Below are 27,321 nucleotides of genomic sequence, written 5' to 3' on the forward strand. Positions count from 1 at the left end.
GGAAAAAAAGACGTCATATCCATATTTTTGGAAGGGTTAGAGGGAGCTTAGGCGGATCGTTTTTAGGCGTTACAGACTTAATACTGGACCCACCATCTCGAAAGAATCCATTTATTTTACGACAAAACTAGGCCCCACCGTTTGATACTTTTATGACTTGTCATACGTTGCTCGCCTAGGCTTATGCAACGCCATCTATAGGCGGTAATGCTTAGACGAAAATCCTCACCGCCCTGCTGGCATTCCGCCGGCGTTTGGACTTGACGACCTGAGCCTAATAGACGACCATAAATTCTATTCGATACGCGTGTTGGGCCAATCATCCGGTTATGTAAACCGGTATCGCCATAAAACGTAATAAGCGACCGGGGGGGAGATGACTTCCAGCCCTTAAACGACTAAATAAAAATGAGTTTCGCCCCCTATCGCTTTATCGGTACTTATGGTTACGAAGTAGTCGCTGCGTGGATCATTTGGCTTTCATACGCGCGGGGGTTTTACCGAAATTAGTCCATTCTGCGTTTTTAAACTAGTAATAGCGGAAATTAAGGGTTAAATAAATGTTTTTATTTTTTTATAATTTCTTATTAAAGGGAATGTGCACTTCTATATTTCAGATGGATCAACGAATTAATCATTTTTGCCACCAGGTTTAATAGAAGATTAGGGTAACTGGCGCTAATTACGTTAAAATCAAAGGTTTTTAGATATTAAAATAAACGTTTTAGAATATTTTTTTGCATTTCAGGGAAATTGTTAAATTAGTATTAAGTCACTATAACTTTCTTTCCTAGAATCCAAAATAATTTTTCCTTTGCCCATCCCAAGCGATGCCATTATCCAAAAATATTTTTATCACGGGCACCCACACCGATGACTTAAGAAATAGCTCTTGCCCACCCTGAGTGATCATAGAGTTCAATAAACTTTCACTCAATTGGCTAAAGTGAACCTAAATTTCAGGATAGTTTAAATAGCCCACCAAAAGCAACTTTTCAATTGCCTACGCTATTTAAGTTCAGGATATTTTTCTCGCCCACCAAAAGCGACTGAAAAATTAAAATTTTTACCTTGTGCTTAAATCCTATAGTGTTTCGCTTGCCCACATAAAGCGATCCTTAAATAAATCATATTGTTTCTCGCGCACCCAAAAGCGAACAAAGAATTAAAAGAAATACTTTGCCCACATAAAGCGATCCTTAAATCAATGATATTGTTTCTCGCGCACCCAAAAGCGAACAAAGAATTAAAACAAATACTTTGCCCACACAAAGCGATCCTTAAATCCAAGATATTGTTTCTCGCGCACCCAAAGCGAACAAAGAATTAAAACAAATACTTTGCCCACACAAAGCGATCCTTAAATCCAAGATATTGTTTCTCGCGCACCCAAAGCGAACAAAGAATTAAAACAAATACTTTGCCCACATAAAGCGATCCTTAAATCCAAGATATTGTTTCTCGCGCACCCAAAAGCGAACAAAGAATTAAAACAAATACTTTGCCAACAAAAAGCGATCCTTAAATTCAAGATATTGTTTCTCGCGCACCCAAAAGCGAACAAAGAATTAAAACAAATACTTTGCCCACAAAAAGCGATCCTTAAATCCATGATATTGTTTCTCGCGCACCCAAAAGCGAACAAAGAATTAAAACAAATACTTTGCCCACATAAAGCGATCCTTAAATCCAAGATATTGTTTCTCGCGCACCCAAAAGCGAACAAAGAATTAAAACAAATACTTTGCCCACAAAAAGCGATCCTTAAATCCATGATATTGTTTCTCGCGCACCCAAAAACGAACAAGGAATTAAAACACATACTTGGCCCACCCAAGTTATTTAAGTCCTATAATATTTCGCTTGCCTACATAAAGAAATTTTCAATCCAGGATAAAAAAAAAATTCGTCCGCGCAAAGCGATCTAAAAAATAAATATTATTCTTTTCGACGCCCATTTGGTAATATGGTTGTACAATATTTGTCACAAGATTTGATGGAACACAACAAAAGGCCGTACTGATATTCCTGACTTTTCCAACTTGTCGTTTTAACTCTCCAGATAGCTATCCCATCGGTATTCCGGTGAGCTATCCTATTTTTACGAGCCGAGGGAAAGCGAACCGCGGGGGGATCGGATGGACGTTAAGGCAGTTTTTGTAAGCTAATTAATTAACGGTAAAACTTAATTTATTCGCCATATAACCGAGAGAGGGGGACGCTTACGTTACCGAACCTATTAATAATATAGATCCGTTAATAACGAAAGCAAAAAACGATTAACTTTTCCGGTAAACGCGACATAGAGTCGGGAGTTATAGTTACCTTTGTTACGTACAGGGGGCGCTTTAATCCCAGTTGATTAAAAAAAGGTAGAAAAGTCGGTCGGAATTAATTTAAAAAACGACCACCTGTACGAAAAACGTGCTTCGCTTAAAAAGACCTTAATAAATGGAAAAGCCGACTTCCGAGGTACGCCATTAATGGAAATATCTTCCGCAATTGACGGCCGCCACGCGTCGCTACAATCGTCGGCCGAAGTTTCCGCGTTAAGGTTACAGGGGGGCGCGACGAACGTTAGCCGTACGTCAGCGCCAGGTGCCAATTAGTTTACCCCTTCTAATAGCGAATTACTCGACGCTAAAACGCGGAAAAATTTCGAGGTTTTAAAGGCTTTTGTCCAGCCTTTGAAACAAATCGCCGCTTCAACTCCTTATCAATTAAGCAAATTTTGTTAGCGGCTGGGCCCAATGCCCACCTCTATTATTTCAGCGCTCCGAGTACGAAATAAATATTAAAGGAAGTGCGAAACGCAAAAGCAAAACGCGTCTAGGTCCTCGGTCGGAAATGGTTGAAAATAATTAATAATTTACGAAAAGGGTTATAATTGAATTTATATCATCTTTTCTGTTGGTGACCGCTAGAGGGCGTTGGGAGGGTGCTAACTAATTAGCTGAGTGGGGAAGCATCGTCTAGAGATATTAGTTTTATTCCAAAAATCCCCCATTTCGAACGCAACAAAGGCCCGAGAAAATAGTACCAAGGCTTAGCTCTTACGGAAGGTCGAAGTTTAATTTTCCTAAAACAGTTTGGAAATGCACCAAGGTCCCAGTAATAAAAGTTCAAGAAACTCGGGATGAATTTTCTACTCCCTTTAGTCCTATCTACTTTAATAGATTTTTCTCGCACCTTTTTATACAGATTTTTAACACTAACTGCGTTTCAACTACGCGATGTAATCAGTATAACTTCACTAAGCCTTTGGGATTTGAAAATAACGTCCCGCATAAGGTATAGAGATTTTTTGGGGGTCTATACGTCTAGGGATAAGAAAAAAATAATCCTAATTTGTTTGGCCCACATCGAATTCGCGAGTTCTTTGACAAATTTTTTCGTCAGAATAATTTCCATATATAGGCCTTAAATCGATAGGAAAACTTTTATTTTTATCCTACACCCTATTTCGGATAGGTGTGGAGTATTTTTCATTTTCATTTGATATTGTAGCAGTGAATGTTTCTTTTTGTTGTAAGAAAAATATTTTCTGGTAAGAACATTGTACCGGAATATCACCAGAGAAGCTATGCAATTGATTTTTGCGGCAAAAACTAAATATTTTTTATTTCGTTTATATGATGTTACCCAAAAACCTCCTGGCGAAAACCACCTACGAATTTTGTCACAAGTTTTCTTTCCGTTTTTATTAAACTTCAAAGTTTGCAAGAAATCTTGAAATTCTTACATGAAATCTTATCAACATGCCTACCTTCGATTGGCGATACAAATTTCAAAACTGTTATAAAGAAATTTCTGTTCCACCTATCATATATTACTCATCCTTATTAATTATTCCCGCCCAGTTTGTCCGTCAAATGACAGATGGCGACTTACTACACTTCTATTTCCATGACAGCACCGATTTATATTATTTCGTAAGAAGTTAAAATCGTTAAAGTGGGTATTGAGATCGATGTAATAGACAGCCTTTTGTGACGTATCCTTGTCAACATCGGGTTAATGTGGGTATTGATACGGACAGGGATTTAAGTGGGTATTGATACCGACATGAATTAAAGTGGATATTTTGATCGAAGAAAGAGCTAGTCTTTTGTGCCGTATCTTTGTCAACATGGGGTTAAAGTGGATATTGATACGGACAGGGATTAAAGTGGGCATTTTGACAGACGAAAGAGACACCATTTTGTGGCATATCTTGGTCAACATTGGGTTAAAGTGGGTATTGATACGGACAGGGATTTAAGTGGGTATTGATACCGACCGGAATTAAAGTGGGTATTGGTATTGATACCGACAGGAATTAAAGTGGGTATTGATACCGACAGGATTTAAAGTGGGTATTGATACCGACAGGAATTAAAGTGGGTATTGATACCGACAGGAATTAAAGTGGGTATTGATACCGACAGGAATTAAAGTGGGTATTGATACCGACAGGAGTTAAAGTGGGTATTGATACCGACAGGAATTAAAGTGGGTATTGATACCGACAGGAATTAAAGTGGGTATTGATACCGACAGGAATTAAAGTGGGTATTGATACCGACAGGAATTAAAGTGGGTATTGATACCGACAGGAATTAAAGTGGGTATTGATACCGACAGGAATTAAAGTGGATATTTTGATAGAAGAAAGAGCTAGCCTTTTGTGCCGTATCTTTGTCAACATGGGGTTAATGTAAGTATTGATACGGACAGGAATTGAAGTGGATATTTTGATAGAAGAAAGAGCTAGTCTTTTGTGCCGTATCTTTGTCAACATGGGGTTAAAGTGGGTATTGATACCGACAGGAATTGAAGTGGATATTTTGATAGAAGAAAGAGCTAGCCTTTTGTGCCGTATCTTTGTCAACATGGGGTTAATGTAGGTATTGATACGGACAGGGATTGAAGTGGATATTTTGATAGAAGAAAGAGCTAGTCTTTTGTGCCGTATCTTTGTCAACATGGGGTTAATGTAAGTATTGATACGGACAGGAATTGAAGTGGATATTTTGATAGAAGAAAGAGCTAGTCTTTTGTGCCGTATCTTTGTCAACATGGGGTTAAAGTGGGTATTGATACCGACAGGAATTGAAGTGGATATTTTGATAGAAGAAAGAGCTAGCCTTTTGTGCCGTATCTTTGTCAACATGGGGTTAATGTAGGTATTGATACGGACAGGGATTGAAGTGGATATTTTGATAGAAGAAAGAGCTAGTCTTTTGTGCCGTATCTTTGTCAACATGGGGTTAAAGTGGGTATTGATACGGACAGGGATTGAAGTGGATATTTTGATAGAAAAAGTGCCAGCCTTTTATGCCATATCTTTGTCAACATCGGGTTAATGTGGGTATTGATACGGACACGGCCATCTTGTTCTGGGGCGACGGTCTGAGTCTGTTCGAATAGGTTTGCAGCTAAACTTGTTAGGTAGCACGACGCAGCGGGGGAGGCAGTGGAAGGGGATCGAGCCAGGGAATCTAGTTATGTAAAAACACGCGCTAGGGTCTTTTTACGCTTCGAAAGCTTTTTCGAGTAGGAATAGGAACTAGAGTGAATCGTAAAACGGAAGAATAGTAACGGGGGGGTTGGAGGGGGGACGCATCGCAGCGCCACCTACATCACCACTTCTTTGAAAAAACCGTAGAAAGGATTACCAAAGAAGAAGACTTTTCGGGAGAAGTTATCCGTTTTTTTAACTTTAAAAATAAAACTAAAAAAAAATATATATATATAAAAAAACGGGGGGGGGGGATAACATCGGACTGTTTTCATTCCCACGAGATGTAGAACTACGTTAGAACCTTTTTGAAAACAACTCCCTCTACCGGAAAGGTATAAGCAATGAAAAAAAAATAATAATATACCTAAATGAAAAAAAAGGTTGGCCCGAAAAAACTTTAAAAAGTTCACAGTCTAAAAGTTGTAAATAGTCATTCCTTCACTAGTTCGCCTTCACTCCGAAATGAATAAAACCCCTCCAATGCGTATTTAAGAAATATTTTTCCTTGGCTGTTTCCTCACAATAGCCGAGCGGATAAAGTTATCTTTCGTTTCCACCGCGATAGGCGATTCCGACAACAAAACCCCAAAAGAAATAACCAAATACGAACTATCTTAAAATTTCTTACGGTTTTCGCTAGATTATGCGGCTTTCGCAAACGCACGTTTCCTTAAGTCGCCTCCTGCTTTAGCCTATAGATGGCGGTAAACTATAGCGTTATAAGTTGAAAAAGACTCGTCCAGTGGTTAAAAAAACGGAAGAAATTTTTTGCGAACAACGTGCCGCGCTCTAAAGAAGAGATAAACCTTTTCTTTTCCAGCCCATCGTGCGACTCGGTGATGGGCTGATGCCGGAGAAAACTCGTCTCAATTTTTGTTGCTCTTTCTTCGCAGGCTGCCTTTTATATTCAGTCCATATTCTTTTGAATTTGCAGAATACGGCGGAGTTGGTGAACTATTGTGTGTTGGAATTTTGGGGCCAACACATTCAGTTCGACGAAGAATCGCCTCTTATTTCTCTTCCTCCCGGGTGCGTTCGAGTCGGATAAAAAGGGAAAGGGGTGTCTGGGCATGGAGGGGCACGGAGGGAGAGAGCCGCTTCGCTGCCGCGCACTGCCGTTATCCGCAACGCGCAGCGGCGATAACGACTGAGGAAAGCTATGACTCTTCGGCATCCACGCGTAGACCGAGCCGCGCTTTCTGGCGCCCGGAAAAGAAGCGAAATCATTTAAACCTATTTTTAAGGATAAGGGAAAGATATATTTTCGGTTATCGGTTCTATAGGCTCGAAGGATAGTTTCAATGGATCGAGAAAAAGGAAGCTCAGTCATAGCCCCCTTTTTGAGCTCAACTTTCAAATACAGACTTGCCAGGAGAGGGAGGAGAGCAAATTTCCATCACGAAATTTAATTTCAATAGATTCCTGTATTGCGGTTCTTTTTCCCGTCGTAACAGGCGCATTCTCGTGTAGAAAATATTTTGTTATTGCCGTATTTAGAGAGGATATTCACCTTTACAATACATTAAGTTAAGTTAGAAGAAACCACCTATGGACTGTGAGAAGGATGATAAAATACGCGAAAAAGTAGATAAGTCCATAATTAAAAGGGATAATATAGCTAAATCCTAAACAAATTTGAAGAAATTTAAAAACTTACTAATAACTCGTACCGATAGGTCTTCGAGCAACGCGAAACTCGGATCAAATAGATCTTCGAGTAATAAACTAAATTAAAAATAAATAAAATAGCCAGAAATTCCAACGGTAGACCGGTTTCGTTCTATTTGGAACTCATCAGTACCGTGCGGGAAATCTGGCTATACAATACATTATTCATTATTAAGAAAAGATGTCTCGGTACCGTTCGACGAACTTTCTTAACGCTTGGAACAGTCTTCCGTCGGATACCAAAACTGATTATGAAAAATATCGGTAGTCACGTGATTTGGTTAAGTACTACCAAGTTGAAAGTATCAAAATTGGCCCTTTTTGTAAATTATTCTGGCTAGTTGGGCAAGGGTTAGCGAGATTTCTATCATTTCATTGTTCAATCGAAAGGATTTTTCGTTTTTCGTTTTGAGAGAGTTTGCAAAGTCGTTAAATTAAGGTAATTGATTTATTAAATGAAATATTTTTAAATTCTATCCAAATTGATATTAATTCATTTTCAGGTTTAATTCCTTTCAACCATTGGCGTTAGTACCAGTTCTTGTTTAAAGACGTTTAAACGGTTCGTACAATATACTACTAGATTTATATCCTAATTATAAGTGTGGTCATTTATTTTACAGCCTTTAAAATGTCAACTAAAATTGGGCTTGTTTCTTTATCAATACTTGGTCTAGAACTATAAGAAATAAAAAAAATATATAATAAATTTGTTAACTTTATGTATTTTTAATAATTTTAGAAAAATAATAACTTTTCAAACAATCAATCCATGGTTGGTGCTTACGACCGCGGGCCTCGGTAGGTGCAGACGAATTTAAGCAGCCGACGCTTTGTCAAAAAATAACCAACTCCCGTGAGCCTCAGCTCGCAATTCTTTTTCATAATCACCTATTGTTCTGTGTCTACCTTTAAGGCCTAGGAATTTTCCTGCCTGTCCCCCTTTAAATTAACTTAGTGGAGCACAAATACCCTGGTGGTAGGCCAACCGCTGAACATGTTGGCCTAATTTAAAGGGGGCCAGGCAGAAGAAAACATAGGCCTTTAAGGCCCGTTTAGATAAATTTTGCGAATGGTGATTGTGTGTGTAACATTAATGCGTTCACAAACTAAAACAATAACAAGAAGAAAAAAACCTTTATTTTTATTTTTTCTACTGTTTGTGGATTTCTCTACCTGTATTCGCGGTGTCAGGGCACAATAAGTGTATAGCTTTCTCTTTCCTGACGAAATAAATAATTATTACAAGAGTTACGGGTATACTAACAAGGAGACGACCCGAGGTGTAATTCACCGATTTTGTTCAAACTTGGGGTTTGGTAGACCTTCATGTTACTTGAAAAACCCTAAAGGGAAATGTCTCCATAGCCAACCAAAAATATTTTTGAAAACATGAAATGGAAATTTTCCCATTGAATATAACGGGTCAATGACAACTCGTCGCTGGGCTTGTGGTCGCTGGTCATGTGGTCACCGGCGTGGCGTAGTGGTCGCGTAGGTTAAGTTGTCCCCGGCAAAGTCGTCGACGGACAAGTTGTCTCTTCAAAAAAGTAGTTACGCGAACTAATCGTCGCATGGTGAAATACAATTTTATTCGTTAAAGGGAGTATAGCCTTTATCGGAATTTAGGGGAAAAAGTTTTCCATTCCTACCAGGGATAATAAATTATAATTTTTTACCACAAATATTTTTACTGAATGCGGATCAAGTCGATATTTAATACATAGTTGGGGAAAACTACAAGAAGAAAATATATTTCAAAATATAGCACGTTTATGACTTAACTATTTACGTAATCATTGAGATATAGTTAATTCACTACTTAAGATGCTTTTGTTTAAAATTATAACGGGGAAATCAGTAGGGTTATGACCTTAAACCTGAATTAAGGGCTTCAAAAGTCGCATGACGACTTAAGCCTAAGGTGGTGCCATGGATTAATTAATCCATGGTGGTGCCTTGGGTATTAGCCTAGCTGATTTTATTTTATTTATATACAAGTAGATTTCTAGTATAAAGTATAAGTCATTAGCAGCGTGCTATAGAGGTTTTATCTGGAAATCATCCTACTATTTCACCGTAGCGCCTCGTGTGGATTTTTGTGTAAGCTTAGGGTTATACTCCCTTTAAGCGAGACATTTTATAAAATATAGGTACTGGAAATTTTTTATAGGCAGTAAAAAAAAACAATTCGTTTTATAAAAGACATTTTTAAAAAAATCTTTATTTGTACGCGACGACTAGTCCATCATACGAATTTTTTTAGGGTACCAGAAGTCCGGCAACCACTAGTCCGCGGACGACTTATCCTACGCGACCACTAGGGAATCTGACCAATTTTTAGGGTACGCCCTGTAAAAGGTTTAATCAATTTCGAACTTTTTGACTAATTTTTTGTTTATATTTTCTAATAATAGCATTTTAAAAAAACTGTCAAATTCCCATGTTATTTTCAATGAGAAAATTTCCATTTGGTGTTGTCAAAAACATTTTTGGTTGCCAATGTCAAACGGTTACCTATGGAGACAATTCCCTTTAGGGTTTTTCAAGTATTATGAAGGCCTGCCAAACCCCCGAGTTTGAACCAAATCGGTGTGTTACACCTAGGGTCGTCTCCTTGTCAGCTAGGAGCAACAAACACAAGAAGAACGCAGCTAGCCTTTAAACACGCTAACGCAGAGGTGTGTACAAATTTCATTGGTTTAGCCTTGACGCTGAACGTTTTACGGGCGGGGGGAAGACAATTACCGAATTTTCCCCTTCCAACGGCAGCAGGCGCTAAAGCGTCTAACCAATGAAAAATGTACGCAAGAAAATCCACGACTTTTGACGGGTTGCGTTCTCATTGTGTGGGGTGCTGTGTTTGTTGCTCCTAGCTGTCAGTGTGTTTCAAGTTGATTGGTCTTGGTATTTTATAGGGACTTGGCAGCATGACGTCACGCCGTACCTTTTTCTATGGCCGCCAAGCTGATAATCTTTTTTTTTTCAATTGGAAAAAGCAAGGGTGACGTTTAATTATATACGTCATGCTGCCAAGTTCCTATTCTAAAAAAAGGATATTTAATGTAGAATACTGAAGTTTACGCTGTTTGTTTATTATAAAAGTAGATCTGCTTAAAGGGAATATAACCTGCAAAGCCATCTTTATGGAAATCCCCTTCAATTTTTCAAATTACCCTGTACGCTGGTGCCAAACATTTCTAAAGGCAAGAGCGGCCAGAGCTGCAAACGTTGGTGTTCCACACCAAATACCTGAGGTTATATTCCCTTTAAGGGCCACATAATCATTTGAATTTTGAGGGTGGGGCTAGATAATCACCTTTTTTCGAAGCCTGTGTCACGTGACGTAAGTTAGTTAACTTACTGAAATTTGGTCCAAATGTTATTTTATACATTTCTTATTATTCGGACAAAATCTAATAATTTAGAAAAATTAATTTTTTCACCGGTAGGTGGAGGGCCAAACGTTTCAATAGTGGAGAAATAAGTTTATTTTTCACTAAAATATTAAGTCATTAAAAAACTTTTGAAGTATCAAAAATATCCTTTTAAGGAGATTGTTTCTTGGTTTTCATCGAACAATGTTTTGCAAAAGACAGAGAGCAGTCAAACATTTCAACAAAAAAATTGTCGGCTTCACTATGAAAATGTTTTTTTGGTTTCATTTCTATAGAAACAACTTTATTTTAAGTTTCAAAGTATGCTCTACAACTTTCTTATTGAAAGATATGGTCTTCCTCCTACCGGTGATAATATCAATTATTCAAACCTTTGGTCCGATTTTGCTATTTAAAAATTAAAAAGTTCACTTCTGTATTCTACATTAAATAGTTTCTCAGAAAAATGCTTGAACCGATCATATTGAAACACCTTGTGGACTCCTTTTTGAAATTCGTTTTTACAGCACTTGTTGTTGCGCTTGTTATACAAATTTTTAATCTGCTTTTGTCCCCTAGGCTCCGTTGTCTTTTCACAGAAGGCCCATAACCCGAAGTACCACGAACAATTTCAAACAAAGTTTAGTGTTGTCCCCTAAGTTGTTAGTCTATTTTACCTTAAAATTGTCCCACCACAGACCAACAATGCAGGAGCCCTATAAGGCTTAGGGCCCCATTTTGCCCATTCTAGGTACATGGTAATATTTTGTGTTAGCATTGAAAAATTTAAAACACAAGGGAACCAAGCAAATTATTTACAAATTGCTCAGTTCTACTTTTGGTTAAAGATACTGAAGCTAAAAATTCATCGTCTATTAAATCAAACGATTGCTGTCTCTAAATATACGTACAAACAGAGTTTCTAGACGCCTGATTTCATCGAATGTTTACGATAAATACATCTTTGGTTAGATATACAATCCTAAGTTGGAATCATATCATAATCTTTAAATATACTCTGCATATTGAATCGTAGTTTTTTTGGGCATACTGAACTGAAAAAAAATTAACATTCGAAACCCGGCTTAAGGCAATAGAGTAGTATCGCTCTGTAGGTTTGGGCTATGGCCGCCATTTTGAGAGCAGTTTTTTATCTATAGGAAAAAGCATGGGTGACGTCGACCTACGTCACGCCGATATATTACTCTATTGCCTATTTTGACTAGGACAAAACACGTAGTTACGCTTATTTGACGTCATAACCAAACGGTAAGCGCCCCCATGAAAAGGGGAGGGGAAAACGTCACTGACGTCCGCTGACGTCAGTCTTAGTGAACCAATGAGATACCGGGGCTTACTCACCATTCTTCCAAAGTAAACATTACTTTTTTGTACCTAAAGATAAGCTTTTTACACGAGTCGTACTTACAAGGGAAGGTTTTAGACTGTAAGTCAGGGATCCGAGAAAACGTTATGGCAACCTTAGGACCATGCCCCAGGAAGGTATTAGCCGGGCGGATTTTGGAGCAGAGTCAAAAGGTAAAGTTTTATAACCTTTCGAAATTGTATCCCTGGTCGACCCGGAAATTCTATATGGGATTTTATATCGTAATTTCATGGGCACCAAAGAGTCCCCCCTTTGCAAAATCTTGAAATTTATATTTTTGTGATGCCCATGTCAAACATGCGTAAAAGTGGTCATTCAAAGTTAAATTTGTGTAAAATGGCCAAAACTGGCCAGTTTGAATCAAAAGTGGTCAATATGGTCAAAAATGGTCAGGTTTCGATGGGAATGGTCAATATGGTCCAAAATGGTCAGATTGCGATATGAGTGGAATGCCCATGAAATTAGCATATAAAATCCCTTAAGGAATTGAGGCTCGACCAAGGACAAAATTTCGAGAGTTCAATTAAAACTTGACTTTTTGACTCCGCTCAAAAATCTGCCCGGCTGATACCTTCCTGGGGCATGGTCTAAAGGTTGCCATAACGTTTTCTCGGATCCCTGACTTACAGTCTAAAACCTTCCCTTGTAAGTACGACTCGTGTAAAAAGCTTATCTTTAGGTACAAAAAAGTAATGTTTACTTTGGAAGAATGATGAGTAAGCCCCGGTATCTCATTGGTTCACTAAGACTGACGTCAGTGACGTTTCCCCCTCCCCTTTTCAAGGGGGCGCTTTGGTTATGACGTCAAATCAGCGTAACTACGTGTTTTGTGCTAGTCAAAATAGGCCATAGAGTAATATCGGCGTGACGTATGTCGACGTCACCCATGCTTTTTCCTATAGATAAAAAACTGCTCTAAAAATGGCGGCCATAGCCCAAACCTACAGAGCGATACTACCGCTCGGATACTACTCTATTGCCTTAAGCCGGGTTTCAAATGTTAAGTTTATTTTCAGTTCTGTATGCCCATAAAAACTACGATTCAATATGCAGATTATATTTTAAGAATTCAGGAAATTCTTTAATCTAAACAAATGACCATACCTAACATTTTATTAAATTAATTTACTCGTGGGTCCCACGTTATCTAAAAATCCATTACGTGCGCGGGTATTTCTTTAATGAGCTGTATACCAAAGAGATTCGAATTCGCCTAATTTCCCCACAGATATTGTCCGTCCGTCCGTCAGGCATAATTCAGAAATGTAATTATTAAACAATTCCATAAATTATATCAATATAATTGACCAATTTGTTGAAAGAAAAGTTAGAGACGATTTTTAGCGTTGCACCCATTAACCTTCACGCTCCAAGAGTCCTTCTTCCTAAAAATATCGAATCGGTTCGGCTACGCATTGTAATCTGGACATCTGTCGCTAGATGAATTGGGCCTAAAGTGGTGCCTGGGGTATTAGCCCAGCCGATTATTTCATTGGTTCCCTAAAGCACCGAGTGAAAGTTCGACTATGATGCCCACAGATCAACTCCACTTACAAGGAGACGACCCGAGGTGTAACGCATCGATTGGGTTCAAACTCGGAGGTTTGGTAGACCTTCATGTAACTTGAAACACCCTATAGGGAAATGTCTCCATAGGCAACCGTTTTGCCATGGCAACCAAAAATGTTTTTGACAATACAAAATGGAAATTTTCCTATTGAATATAACATGGGAATCTGACCAAATGTAAGTGTACCCCTGTAAAGATTTTAATCATCTTCGAACTTTTTCATTATTTTCTTATTAATTTTTTCTATTTTTAGCATTTTCAAAAATTAAAAATTTTTACAGGGAAAATTTCCATTTTGTGTTGTCAAAAACATTTTTGGTTGCCATGGCAAAACGGTTGCCTATGGAGAAATTTCCCTTTAGGGTGTTTCAAGTTACAAACCCCCGAGTTTGAACAAAATCGGTGTGTTACACCTCGGGTCGTCTCCTTGTTAGTCATTCTCTCGAAGTATTAATAAATACATTTTTTTCTACTTAATTTTTTCTTTCAATCTCTTTGAAACTTAACCGACTTGTTTTTACGCTTACGATCCTAATTTTTTCTGGTACGATACAACTTGAAACTCCGAACGATATCTGGCAACTCCGCAAACACAAACACAAAGCTCATTTGCGCTTCGAAATCCAAACGACTCATCGGGGTGCCTTTTCAACGGGTCCTTTTTTTAAACTCTTTTACCCCCCGTAATCACGACGACGATCCTCGAAAGTTTTTATTGCATTTTCAATACTATTAGATGTTTTCTCCTTCTTTTCTTACTAACATTTTATTTGAGCCCCGAAAAGTAGGTCATTCTCGACTGAATATCTTTTTATAAAAAATCGTGCAGATTAAAATCTCGCAATCGGCCTGGTAACCCTGTCCATTTTACGAGGGGAACCGACATACTTAAGCGAATGACGTCATAAATAGCAGGCGTTGGGGAGTTTTGTGATTACGCAAATCATACTTAAAACCGACATGATTACTGGTTCCGTTATGACTCTCGAGAGGTTAATTTATTTTTAATCAAATAGGGCGCCGGGCCTTGGCCAGTTTCGCGTTGGCGGGAAACGTAGAAGTCTTTGTTCGCGAGCGACGGGCAGAGCTGCCAATTGGACTTTTTTACAGCCCAATTGGGCTTCTTTGAAGATTCGTTTTCGGGAGAAAAAAGCTTTGGGCTGTTGGGCTTGTTTTGGGCTGCTTTATAAAACATTTAGTTCGTATACGAAAATCGGCTAAAAGGTGGTTGCATTTTGGGTTTTGACATTTCTTTCCGAGAAAAAACACGGGCAATCGGCTTAACGCGCTACCGTGATGCCAGCAGGAGAATGGGGGCTGACAATAAAGGGGTAAGCACTTGGTCCTTTTTCCCACGTGATGGCATCGAAAGTTCAAAACAACCAATCTGCAATTACTGTAGCTGGCGCCCTCTGTGAGTCTCTTAGGATAACGTTTTTCAAAGTATGAAATAAAACAAACAAATAAACAATACAGTATTCCAAGTAGTTATCCTGAAAAACATTTGTTCAAAGTCGCCGTTTTCAAACGTCTTTTATCTAAATAATGTTATTAAATTTACGATAGCAAGGCGTACTAGCGTTTGAGATATGCGCCTTATCCTTTTTCCGAAACTAAAACGTTAAAAATTGGGCTGGCATTTGGGCTAGTTTAAAAAATACTATATTTTATATTGGGCTACTTTAAATAGCAGTTGGGCGGTAGAAGTAATTTTATGTCTGGCAGCTCTGCCATCGGCGAACGGACGTATCGCTGTCCTGATGTAGAGCGGGCTTCGGCTTCGTGAGAGTGCCCTAATCTAGTAAAGCCAGTTTGAAAAGAGCCCCGAGCTCCTAATCCTTCATTAGAGTGGCCCTCGATCTCCTTGTCCTCTTAATCCTACCCATCCGTTAGCAGTTTTCACTCTTCTTTCCTCTTCGACCCAAAACATCAGAGGCTATTCGTCGGTTGACCCGCGGATATCAGACCCGCTTCTGACCGCCCAAGCGCCACAGATTTTAATTTCAAAGACGATTGAAAAAAAGCCGGATTCCAGAATGGCGAGTAGCGCTAATTAAATTCCGAATACGTGTCTCGCTTTTTAATCCGAAAATAAAGCTTTGATGCTGTAGGGTTTCGTGTGTAATTTAAAGTTTTAGTCAGCAATAACGCCGCCTACCGACAGAGTTTTAAATCGAATGCGTAAAAGCTGTCTGCTCTTTCAAAATTATCTCGGTAAAACAGCTTGAGGTTTCACCATAAAAATATTTAAATACAAATGTCCTTACGCATTTAGTTGACAAGTATTAACTTTAGCGTATTGCTTTTTACCGGTCTTTTAAAGGGGAACGGCCAAGCTTTTCCAAATATGGCCTTATTTCCGTATCAAAAGATTAACAAGATGTTTAATATCCTATAACGTACCTTTTTGGTCTTGAAAAAATAGCTTTTGGCCCAAAAAGTTGAAACGAAAAATAACGCCAGGTGTTTGGGTTTGAATTTTCGCCGCCATCTTAGGGGATGCCGCCAGCGCCCCTAACCCCGTATGAGCGATTTGCGAACTATCCTAACTTTTAAAATCGCGCAATTTAGGCTTAGGTCTCTTATAACTGGAACGCGCCGCGCGTGCAAAAAAAAATTTCGCGTCTTCAGCAGCGCGCGCTTTTACGTTGTTTTTCGGTCTCACCGACTTCTCACCGGGTGTCGCGGTGGACGCGCGCTTTTCGATTTCCCGAAATTTCTTTATTTTATTAAAAATTAACCACTCAATATTTTTTGATGCGGGTTTCGCCATAAATTTTAGTTTTTAATGGGCTATATTGCTATCTAACTGGTTAAAGCTTGACCGTTCCCCTTTAAGAAAGAAGTGAACTCTGATTCCCGCCAAGGCTTACGGCTAAAAGTTTAATTTAGAAGTTTACGTTATTTTCTCTTTAGCTATTATAATAGGTGAAATTAAACTAATTTTCCTGTAGTTTATTTCTTAGATTGAACGTCTTCCATTATTTTGTCGGAGGCGGCTAGCGATGACGGTCAACCAATGATTTTGAAAGTAAGTTACAGTCGTCGTAGTTTAATACCACTGTCATACTATCACTTTAAACAAGTTTCTATGGCCAGTTTCTATCAAGTTTATTTTTAAACTGGCATCCCAAACTATTGAAAGGGACTTTCAAGGGAGAGCTGTGTTGAAGTCCATTTAAAATACGTCATTCGGTCGCCGTTCGTCACATTTACAAAGTTACATTCTGATGAAGTTTCAGTGACGTTTCTTGAATTGATTACCACCCTTCACACCTCCCTTGAAAGTCCCTTTAATCTGGGTTTTTAAATCTAGTGTGACTGCCGCTCTCGTTAATTTCCAGCACGCTGGAAGCACAACTGGGATATGCAAAACTTTTATGGAGTTGTAGTGGGTGAGTTGAGATGCATGCCTTTTTTTCCATTTTCTTACGATGAGTTAAAAGAGCGCCAGAGAGCAGCGTTGCCATACGTACTATAATTATGGTACAAATACCATAATTTGGCATCATATTATAAATGGTACTATTATTTTGAGAGCGTACTATATAGTACCGAAATGTACCATATTTACAACCTATTGTACTATAATGGTACTATTTTTATATTTACATTGTTTCTACTACTAAAATAATAAGAATTTCTTATTAACTATACATAAAATCGTCGCCTGAAAGCAAAAACCACGTAACTTTATACTACTTAAAAGTATAGTTAAATTTACGTAGTTTTTGCTTTCAGGTGACGAAATATTAAGCCGCCGTTCAAGTGTTGCCAGATCACTCGATAGTCAATACCCTAGAAATCGGAATTTCTAATCATCGCGCGCGGCAATATTTAAAAAACCGTTCTAGTTAGTTATTCCGATTTCTATAGTCGATATTGACTACATCAACTCCACATAAATAAACGTCACGTCCGCGTGTTATGCAACAACCACTTTAAATTAAATTAATTAATAATTTCCATTGTTGTACTATAATTTTTTACCCTTTGTACAATAATTCGTTCAGAAAAATCTGGCAACGCTGCCAGAGAGCTTCAAAGTGTGGCCTACTACCCCCTGGAAGTAGGCTGCAACAAGCACAAAACCAAGCAGCAGGGAAATGCGAAGGGTTACGATGAATTTGCGAATGCGTGGGAATTGAGATTAGTAACAAAAAACAAATGAATATCCGCCAGTTCTTCCGAAGTGAACTCCATTGTTGCTGTTTGAAAGTGATGACAAATCTCTGTTCATCACGACTTTCAATACTGTTTAATTTTACTTTTTTACGCTGGTTACCTCGATTTATTTACAAAGTCCTTTTTTACTTATCACACGAACCCAAACCTTAATATCCGCGTTTCCCTGCAGCTTGGTTTTGCAGCCTACTTCCAGGGGCTAGTAGGTCACACTTTGAAGCTCTCTGGCGCTCTTTTAACTCATCCTAGGAAAATGGGAAAAAACAGGCATATTTCTCAACTCACCCCTTACAACCCCTTAAAAATTTTGCATAACCTTTTGAAACACCCTGTTGTTTTGATTTTTTAATTGGGGAATGCACAGAAGAAAATTTACTTCCATCAGAAGTTGCAGTTGGGCACACTATGCCACGATTTAGTGCAAAAGTAACTATTGCTCAGGTGCATGACGTCAAAGTTATACAATTTACCATCATGGTGCAATTTGAGCAGATTCTGCCATGTAATTTTCTTAATTTCCAACAATTGTTTCTCTTTTAAAGTACGACCTTCGATGGAAGGAATTAACGTTTTTGCTCTAGGAACACTGTAGCATGAAAGTTTGCAGAAACCTCTATTCCTACTAGTGAATATCAAATTCTGCGCCTTTTACTGGAGGCGTTACTCTTAGCTTAGTGGAAGATATTCGATCAAAGAATTATTTTTCTTTGCAACTCATTGCGTAAGCTTGTAGAGAAAATTCCAAATGCACTATACCGTAGCACTTATTTGATGGTGAGTTAAATATGGATTTGAAACTAAGCTACTGCAAAATACAATTACGACCCATACATATTCAAAACACTTTTTATACTAAGGGATATTGTTAATCTTAAGACGGTTCGTGGACACTACCAAGGTCTAGTTCACCCATTCCACGAGAGGGGACAAGTTAAGACATCACTGACGACCTAAGTCTTAAGGCACCAACGAGGTACCAGGGTCATTTGATTTTTTAAGGGGCAAACGGTTATTAACTATTAAAACTATAAAAGAAACAATTTTTTGATATTAGGAAATCATTGTTCTTACCGTTCGGTCACCGAGTTGGCGAATTCTGCAATGCAAGTAGGCTGTTTTTCCTAGTTGCGCCGTGACGTTTCTTTCGGTACTGTTGTCGAAAAAAGGTCGAAAATGAGGGTCATCCCAATACGAATTTGGCCTGGAAGGGGGTTCGGCTTTGGACCCTCCGAAACTTCGCTCTGTCCGCGTGAAAATCTCGGAGCTCGCTTCGAAACCTGCCAAAGAAAAACCGAATATAATTAGTATTGAAGTCACTGGTGCCATTATACATACGGGTTAACAGAGAATATACAGAGTCAACTATAGCCTACGTGTTCATGATTCCCGGAAGATAATCTCCGGCTACTAGAAGTGAGGATTGTAGACCATTGGACCGAAATCCCATTCGTCCGAATGTACCATTCAACCGAATTCCAATCGACCGAAAACCGCGTTTTGCGCGGTTTTCATTAAATATACCGTTAGTGATACATTTTTATATATCGTAGGTTACGTGACGATAGTATATCTAATTTGGACTAAACTATGTCTTAAATATTTATTATTTCGTACCGACGTGTATTTTTAGACCTTTTTCCCTTGAAATTTGATATTTTTAGGGTTTAATTTTGGAAAATAACCTTGATAAGACCCGACGTGAAATAGTTGCCTACCATATCTAACCTAACCCAACCTGAACTAACCTAACCTAACCTAACCCAACCTGAACTAACCTACCCGAAGTGAACACGAACCAGATTTAAATTTCCCATTCAACTGAATCCCGCCATGTTGGGCTATAAACGAAAATACTTTTCGGTTCAATGGTATACAACCGAAGAGAGAGGTGCGGGTGAAATTTTACGCCAATAAAAACTAAGGGGCGTGTTTTTTCTTCCGGGGATCATGAGGCGATCTGCAGATATTCTTTGTTTACCTAAATACGTTCTTGCTTAACGGAATTTCGTGGAACTTTCTGATATATTACGCGAGATTTCGCAAATACATTTTAATATTACATCGACAGTCTTATCAACGCTCTTCGCCAAGAGATATCAGCGGAGTTTTGAAATATTGAAATCGGCGCAACGTTCAACAACGGACCCCAAATTAATTGAGGGAATACGGTGGCGAGCTCCAGTCGCCAAATTAAACAATTAATAAGAATTTCCCGATGAGAATAATAAATAACGGAGCTGGAATTTCGGAGATTAGATTTTGAAACCGTGGCCAGCAATAATAAAGAGGTTAAACTCCCCCGAAATACGTCAGAACGACAAGTGAAATACGCGGCTCATTACGATGGTACTACCATAAGTAACCTAATAAACGTAAGTAAGACACTTTCTATTCTAAGGTCGCTATTTGTTTGATGACATTTTGTAATGAACTTAATTTGATATTAGTGATATCATAAGTAACATAAGAACGATATATCATATTCGCCCGATGCCGTTTTTATTTAATAATAGTCTTTCGCCAATGACCATATAAAGAATTACGTGGCTAAGGACTGACAACTTTCCGAGAGGCGTTCACAGTTCTTAAAATAGTTCTTAAAATAAATCGCAACTGACAGCGATATTTTAAATATCAGTCAAGGCTTATTGAAAATTGAATAGCTATTTAACAGTAAACACGTTTACTTTATCCAAGAATGTATTTATTTATACTCAGGGAGAATTAATATGTCGAGATTATTTTTAGCGTCTCTCCAATTACACCCGTTGGGGTCCCCGGTGTGCTCCTCCACTTTAATAAATTGAAAAATACTGTAATCTCATTGGTTCTTAAAAATTACGTTTACGGACGCGATTAACGCTGCTGCGAGGACGCAAAAAAAATAAGACGGCCTCCTTTTTCCCTCCCCCCCCCTTAGCGTGACGGGGTTAGGGCCTCAACGTGTCCGTCGACAGTCTCGACATATTCATTCTCCCTGAGTATAAATAAATACATTCTTGCTTTATCAATATAATAGTAAATTATTGAATTGCATCATAAAATTTGTTAAAGTTTTTCGATTCTGAAGTTATTTTATTTCGAATTTGAAAACTTTAAACGTGACTAAGATTTATTCTTTAAAACTTTCCTTTACTTAATCACTCCGCAACCAAAATCGTAGTGTGTCTCACTTACTACATTTTACGTTACTTATAGTATTACTTATAACTAACGACACGCGTACACGTCTACCCGCGTCCGTTCTAGCCGTATATCATCGTAGCTGAACGTCGCTAATTATAAAACAGAGCGACGCAGTTTTGATTTGAGGCACAACAAGTTCTCCAAATCAGAAGTCAAACATGGGCCACGCTAATACAGTCACGCCGCGCCCCCTCGCGATTAGCATAGCTACTAATTTTGATGAATAATTTAACAAGGCTCCCGATTTCGATACATTTCAGCCAGCCTCCCATCGCGACGCTCCCTGGCGACCCAAACCGGAACCATCAAAATGGCGGCTTCGTAGATTCCATTCAATTCCAAAGCTGACTCTCTCCCTCTGCCGCCGTCGCCCTATAAGCGTTGTTTTAAATAAAGGCTCGGAGTCCGACTGGAAAATCGGGATTACAGCCTAAAGAGAGGGCGGACATTTAGAGCGAGACTGAATTCATTAAATAACGACATTAAATTCGGGCTAATAAGACGGAGCCGACACTTATCGCGACTAATTAGAAAATTTCCAGAATACTTTTCGATTTATATCAAGTTCCAATTTTCATTTAAACCCATTATTCGCCGTTTGTTGTACTTTGAAACCGATATCGCCGTATTTCATAAATGGACAATGGTCGAGTTCTCGAGGGCGGACATTTGGAGGAATGCTGGTAGATGGCCAATCTTTCTCGCGTGTTTGGTCTTGATGCGACAACTTCAAAAAGGCTGCGCTTCTAACAATGCGTCAATTAATATAGCTATTAACGAATATACTTTATAGTTAAGGTATTAATGTCGCCGGCATACTTATTAACCCAATCGAATATTAAATTTAAAATTTAATAAATTACGTGTAAAAAACTGAAAATTAATTTTTTTTAAATAAAATACTTTTATAAAATTTGACCGGTATTTTTTTCGATTTATTTTAAATATATGAGAATCTTTTACGGAAATGTGAATCCAAAAACGGTTTACCAAACTTTTATAATATCGTTTAAAATTATTATGTAACTTACTATCTTTAAAAGTTACCATTTTTAAATTATTATTCTTAAGTTACATTTTTAAAATTATTATTCTATAAGTTAATTTTTATAAATTATTATTATCTGGGTTGCAATTTTTATACTATCATTCTCAAGTTACATTTTTTAAATTATTATTATCTAAGTTATAATTTTTATAATATCATTCTTTAAGTTACCAATTTTTCAAATTACTCTTTAATTTACCGATGTTTTAAATAACTCTTTAAGTTATCAATTTTTTAAATTGCTCTTTAAGTTACTAAATTTTTAAATTACTCTTTAATTTACCGATGTTTTAAATTACTCTTTAAGTTATCAATTTTTTAAATTACTCTTTAAGTTACCAATTTTTAAAATTACTCTTTAAGTTACCAATTTTTTAAATTACTCTTTAATACACCGATGTTTTAAATTACTCTTTAATTTACCGACGTTTTAAATTAATCTTTAATTCACCGATGTTTTAAAATACTCTTTAAGTTACCAATTTTTTAAATTACACTTGTTACGAAATTTTTAAAGTACTCTTTAAGTTAAAAATCACTCTTTGTTACAATTTGTTTAATTACAATGCAAGTTACCAATTCAAAATTGAGTTGGTACATTTAAGGTAAAACGTTATTGAATTAGTTTCTTTTTGTTGATATAAGGGATCAAAAACGTACAGCGATCACCGGTAATTAAAATAAATTGCCGTTGTAAGGGTTAAAAAAAACACAAAAGCGTAATCGTAAAAAAAACCCAGGGAACAAACTAAAAGATTGGTCGATAAAGCGCGTACCTAAAAGAGATGCTTTTCGTCGATTCTTATCTTTTGAATGTCGGTCGTTCCCGACAAACGACTGTTTGTCGTCGACGTATTTTCCCCCCGCCATCTATCGGCTGAGGGGAGAAGCACCGAGAGACTTCTCGAATGTCCCAAAGGTCCCCGAAAAGGACGCTACCTCCGGGTCTTACCGGAGGAGGTTGGTGGGTCGAAAGAATGGGCGAAATATATATATAGGGATTTTCATTGTGAGAGCAGTCCATCACCGGAAGTGGCTCCGCGAGTCAGCGAGATTTCCAGCTCGTCGTTGGTACAGAAGGGCCGATATAGCTCAGTTAAATCAACATCATTTCCCAAGAGAGTACGGACTTAATAGCTTCGTTAAGAAGCCAGGGTCGAGATACAGAGCGCCAAGAGGTATGTTCCCCGCGAAACCCTAAGAAGCCTACCCTAAGGAATATATATACGGGGGAAAAGTATAAATAAACCCCTTAACGCCAGTTGAAGGCGGTAGAGGGAGCTGATTTGTATTTTTTCGTCGACCCTTTTCTAACGGCGGACTTACCGAGAAAGGCACTGATTGATAAGACTTGTCTGACTTACTAGCGCATCAATTGCGACGGCTCTCAACAGATAGAGCGCACGCTGGTAGGTCCGGACGAGTTAGGAAGGTTAGGGGTATAAAAAGAGATCGGCCTACCCTGGCCGCGACGTTCGGGAGGCGGGGACCCTAACCCTCACTTTGGCCCTCGTCCTCGGTACTCCGGAATGGCGAGGCGCTAATGCGGGAGACCAAGGAAGCGGAACGTGGAGTTGAAGGGAATCGCTGGAGGAAAACCTGACAGAGTCACTAAGGACTGGAATTAGCCAGATACTGTTCTTCCTAGTGTCGGTCCGCGACGTCTTTAAGGAAGATGAAGATTAGTACCGCGGAAGAAGAGAGGGGCAAGGGGCCGCGACGTTAAGCCTTCGCCCGTACTTATAAGTAAGAGACACCGCGACCGTAAAGAAGAGAAATTACGATTCGCATCAACAAACAAGTAACCTAATTTGCCAGCGAGACATATCCCCGAACGGAAGTGGATCTGTGTAGAAGAAAGCGAGAGATAAACTTATACCACGAGTATTTTAATTGGATCGTTCCTTCATCAGAGGTCGAATTTTCCCATTTAGGGAAAAAACACAACTGGAAGTGGTTGAGTGCGCCATGGCGGGGAACTTTAACGAAATTAATTTGGATACTTCATCCGAAGAAGCTATTTCTGTCAAGAGAATGTTTATACGCCGCGATGGATGATTTCAATTGAAGTGCCTCTTGATAAGTTTCGTACTTCAGGAAACGTTTCGAATAATTCCGAGTTATCTGTTCCGTTTAATAACGTACATCAGTGTTGTTCAATGACCTATCTCAACATTCGAAATTGAGGTATCGAAAAGGTCCTAATCTTTTAATAAAATGTAACTTCGAGTGAATCTGTTCCATTGCGCCGAATCCCATTCGACCGAACCCAATCCCATTCGACCGAACCCAATCCCATTCGACCGAAAAAGCCGCACTTTGGCGAATTTAGGATTCGGTCTAATGGGATTGTCCCATTCGACCGAAAAACCCGCACTTCTCCGGGTTTAGGATTCGGTTTTATTCGTTCAGAACACCATTCAGTGTTACCTAATCTAACCTAACCTAACAGACTAAAAATATATTAAAACGCTTCCATAAAAAATTAAAAGGAGTAGATAGAAAAACAATTTTTTTTGCGGTCGCTCAATTGTGAATATTGCGTCGGTCGATTAGAAAAATACAAAACCCGCCAGAAAAGTCACTTCTGTCATGACTAAAATACACTGTTTTCCACTTTTGAACACTGAGGAATAATTTCTAGGTTTTAGCATATTTCGAATATTTGAAAGTGTAAAGGATGCTGCCTTTTGATCTCTGCATTAACGTTTTTATGATTTGTATGGCAAATACGGTTATAATTTATTACCGAAAGAAAAAAATTAATTGACCAAATGGTGTTTTTTTAGATAAAATTAATTTTCAAAATTATGAACCACCTATTAATGTTTTTTTTCTAGAAAAACTAACAGAAAAAAAAACACCTTTTTTAACACTGTCAAGAAAACTAACTATATTTATAGTCTTTATAATATGTACTAGAATCATTTTAATCGTGCAAGTAGAAAAACAAAGATTATGGATTATTTCCATCGAGTATATTCTAAATATGGAAAACAATTAACTTTCCAAAATAAGCCACGCTATTGACGTAGGTCATTTTATTTCGATTTTTCTGTTCTTTTACGTTTGGTTCCTGGAAAGCAAAAAGCCGAACGACGTAAAACAAGGAGATACGCCGACAGAAATGATTATCTAAGAATAGCTCGAATCGAACGACTTGGACTACAGATTTGAAGAAAAGCTCTCGAAATCCAGTTTGACTTCGGAGCCAGTACACCGAATCTATTCTAGTTTAGCCGGGAAATCAATATTGTCACTTATCGAACGCTACTAAATGATACCCGGAAAATTTACATAGAAATATTATATTTATTGTTTTTTTCCCATGTTCCGCAGTCTATATATTTAGAACGCTCAAAACAAAAGGTCAAAATAACCACTTTTTTAATTTTATTTAGTAGTTTTTTTAATATACTTCACCTTGTGTGATTTTGAAATGGTCTTTCATCATATACATGTTTTTATATTTATTTTAATATCTATTTATAGTAAATTCATGCATATCAGAATAAAAAGTTACTTAAAGGTTATTATACTAGACCTTGGTTTCTCAGCAATAAACCTATGAATGAGACTCTTACTAGACCTTGGTGATTCAGCAATAAACCTATGAATGAGACTCTTACTAGACCTTGGTGATTCAGCAATAAACCTATGAATGAGACTCTTACTAGACCTTGGTGATTCAGCAATAAACCTATGAATGAGACTCTTACTAGACCTTGGTGATTCAGCAATAAACCTATGAATGAGACTCTTACTAGACCTTGGTGATTCAGCAATAAACCTATGAATGAGACTCATACTAGATCTTGGTGATTCAGCAATAAACCTATGAATGAGACTCTTACTAGACCTTGGTGATTCAGCAATAAACCTATGAATGAGACTCTTACTAGACCTTGGTGATTCAGCAATAAACCTATGAATGAGACTCTTACTAGACCTTGGTGATTCAGCAATAAACCTATGAATGAGACTCTTACTAGACCTTGGTGATTCAGCAATAAACCTATGAATGAGACTCTTACTAGACCTTGGTGATTCAGCAATAAACCTATGAATGAGACTCATACTAGATCTTGGTGTCTCCGTAATAACCCTATGAATGAGACTGTTACTAGATCTTGATGTATCCGTAATAAACCTATGAATGAGACTCTTACTAGACCTTGGTATCTCAGCAATAAACCTATGACTAAGAATTTTACTAGAAGTAAGTAGGTATTAACTGATCACAGACATTCTTACTATAATTAGATATCTTCACAATTAACTGATCATAGACATTCTTACTATAATTAGATATCTTCACAATAAACTGATCACAGACATTCTTATGACTAAAACTTTTATTAGAACTAGGTATCTTCATATTCTTACTAAATTTAAATATCTTCGAAATAAACTCATGAGTTAAATTCATAATAAAACTTGATATCTTCATCTTAGACTGAGATTTTTATTAAAACTAGATATCTTCACAATAAACTGATCACAGACATTCTTACTAAAACTAGATATCTTCACAATAAACTGATCACAGACATTCTTACTATAACTAGATATCTTAATAATAAACTAATCACAGATATTCTTACTATAACTAGATATCTTCACAATAAACTGATCACAAACATTCTTACTAAAACTAGATATCTTCACAATTAACTGATCACAGACATTCTTACTATAATTAGATATCTTCACAATTAACTGATCACAGACATTCTTACTATAATTAGATATCTTCACAATAAACTGATCACAGACATTCTTATTAAAACTATATATCTTCCCAATAAACTGATCACAAATATTCTTACTAAAACTGAAACTCTATTATCTTTCTATTTAAACTATTTAAGACACCTAGAACTAGGTATCTTCATATTCTTACTAAATTTAAATATCTGCGAAATTAACTCATGAGTTAAATTCTTAATAAAACTTGATATCTTCATCTTAGACTGAGATTTTTATGAAAACTAGATATCTTCCCAATAAACTAATCGCAGACATTCTTAGTAAAACTAGATATCTTCATAATAAACTAATCACAGATTTTCTTATTAAAATTAGATATCTTCACAATAAACTAATCACAGATTTTCTTATTACAATTAGATATCTTCACAATAAACTGATCACAGATATTCTTATTAAAAATATATATCTTTACAATAAACTGATCACAAATATTCTTACTAAAACTGAAACTCTATTATCTTTCTATTTAAACTATTTAAGACACCTGAGTAAAAATCTTACGTCAGAGATGGCACCCTAAAACTATGTAGATCACTTATCAATTACGCTAGTTGGATTTTAATAACTAATAATAATGTAAGTAATGAGAAGCTCAAAGCCTCGGAAGTAAAAATGAGAAAAATG

At 37.5% G+C, this 27,321-nt stretch overlaps 1 protein-coding gene across 2 annotated transcripts in view; it reads right to left on the bottom strand.

Annotated features, from left to right (window-relative positions):
* Positions 1 to 27,321, bottom strand: part of LOC149921392 (receptor-type tyrosine-protein phosphatase F-like) — a 291,898-nt gene that overhangs the window by 67,331 nt on the left and 197,246 nt on the right. For both annotated transcript variants that reach the window (XM_090163427.1, XM_090163426.1), the window contains exon 2: positions 18,762 to 18,967. In XM_090163427.1, the coding sequence (XP_090019553.1) occupies positions 18,762 to 18,967 (206 nt within the window). The remainder of the gene's footprint in view (positions 1 to 18,761; positions 18,968 to 27,321) is intronic.

Source organism: Leiobunum rupestre, chromosome 11 (assembly GCF_980474605.1).
Source record: "Leiobunum rupestre chromosome 11, qqLeiRupe1.1.hap1, whole genome shotgun sequence".
NCBI lineage: Eukaryota > Metazoa > Arthropoda > Arachnida > Opiliones > Sclerosomatidae > Leiobunum > Leiobunum rupestre.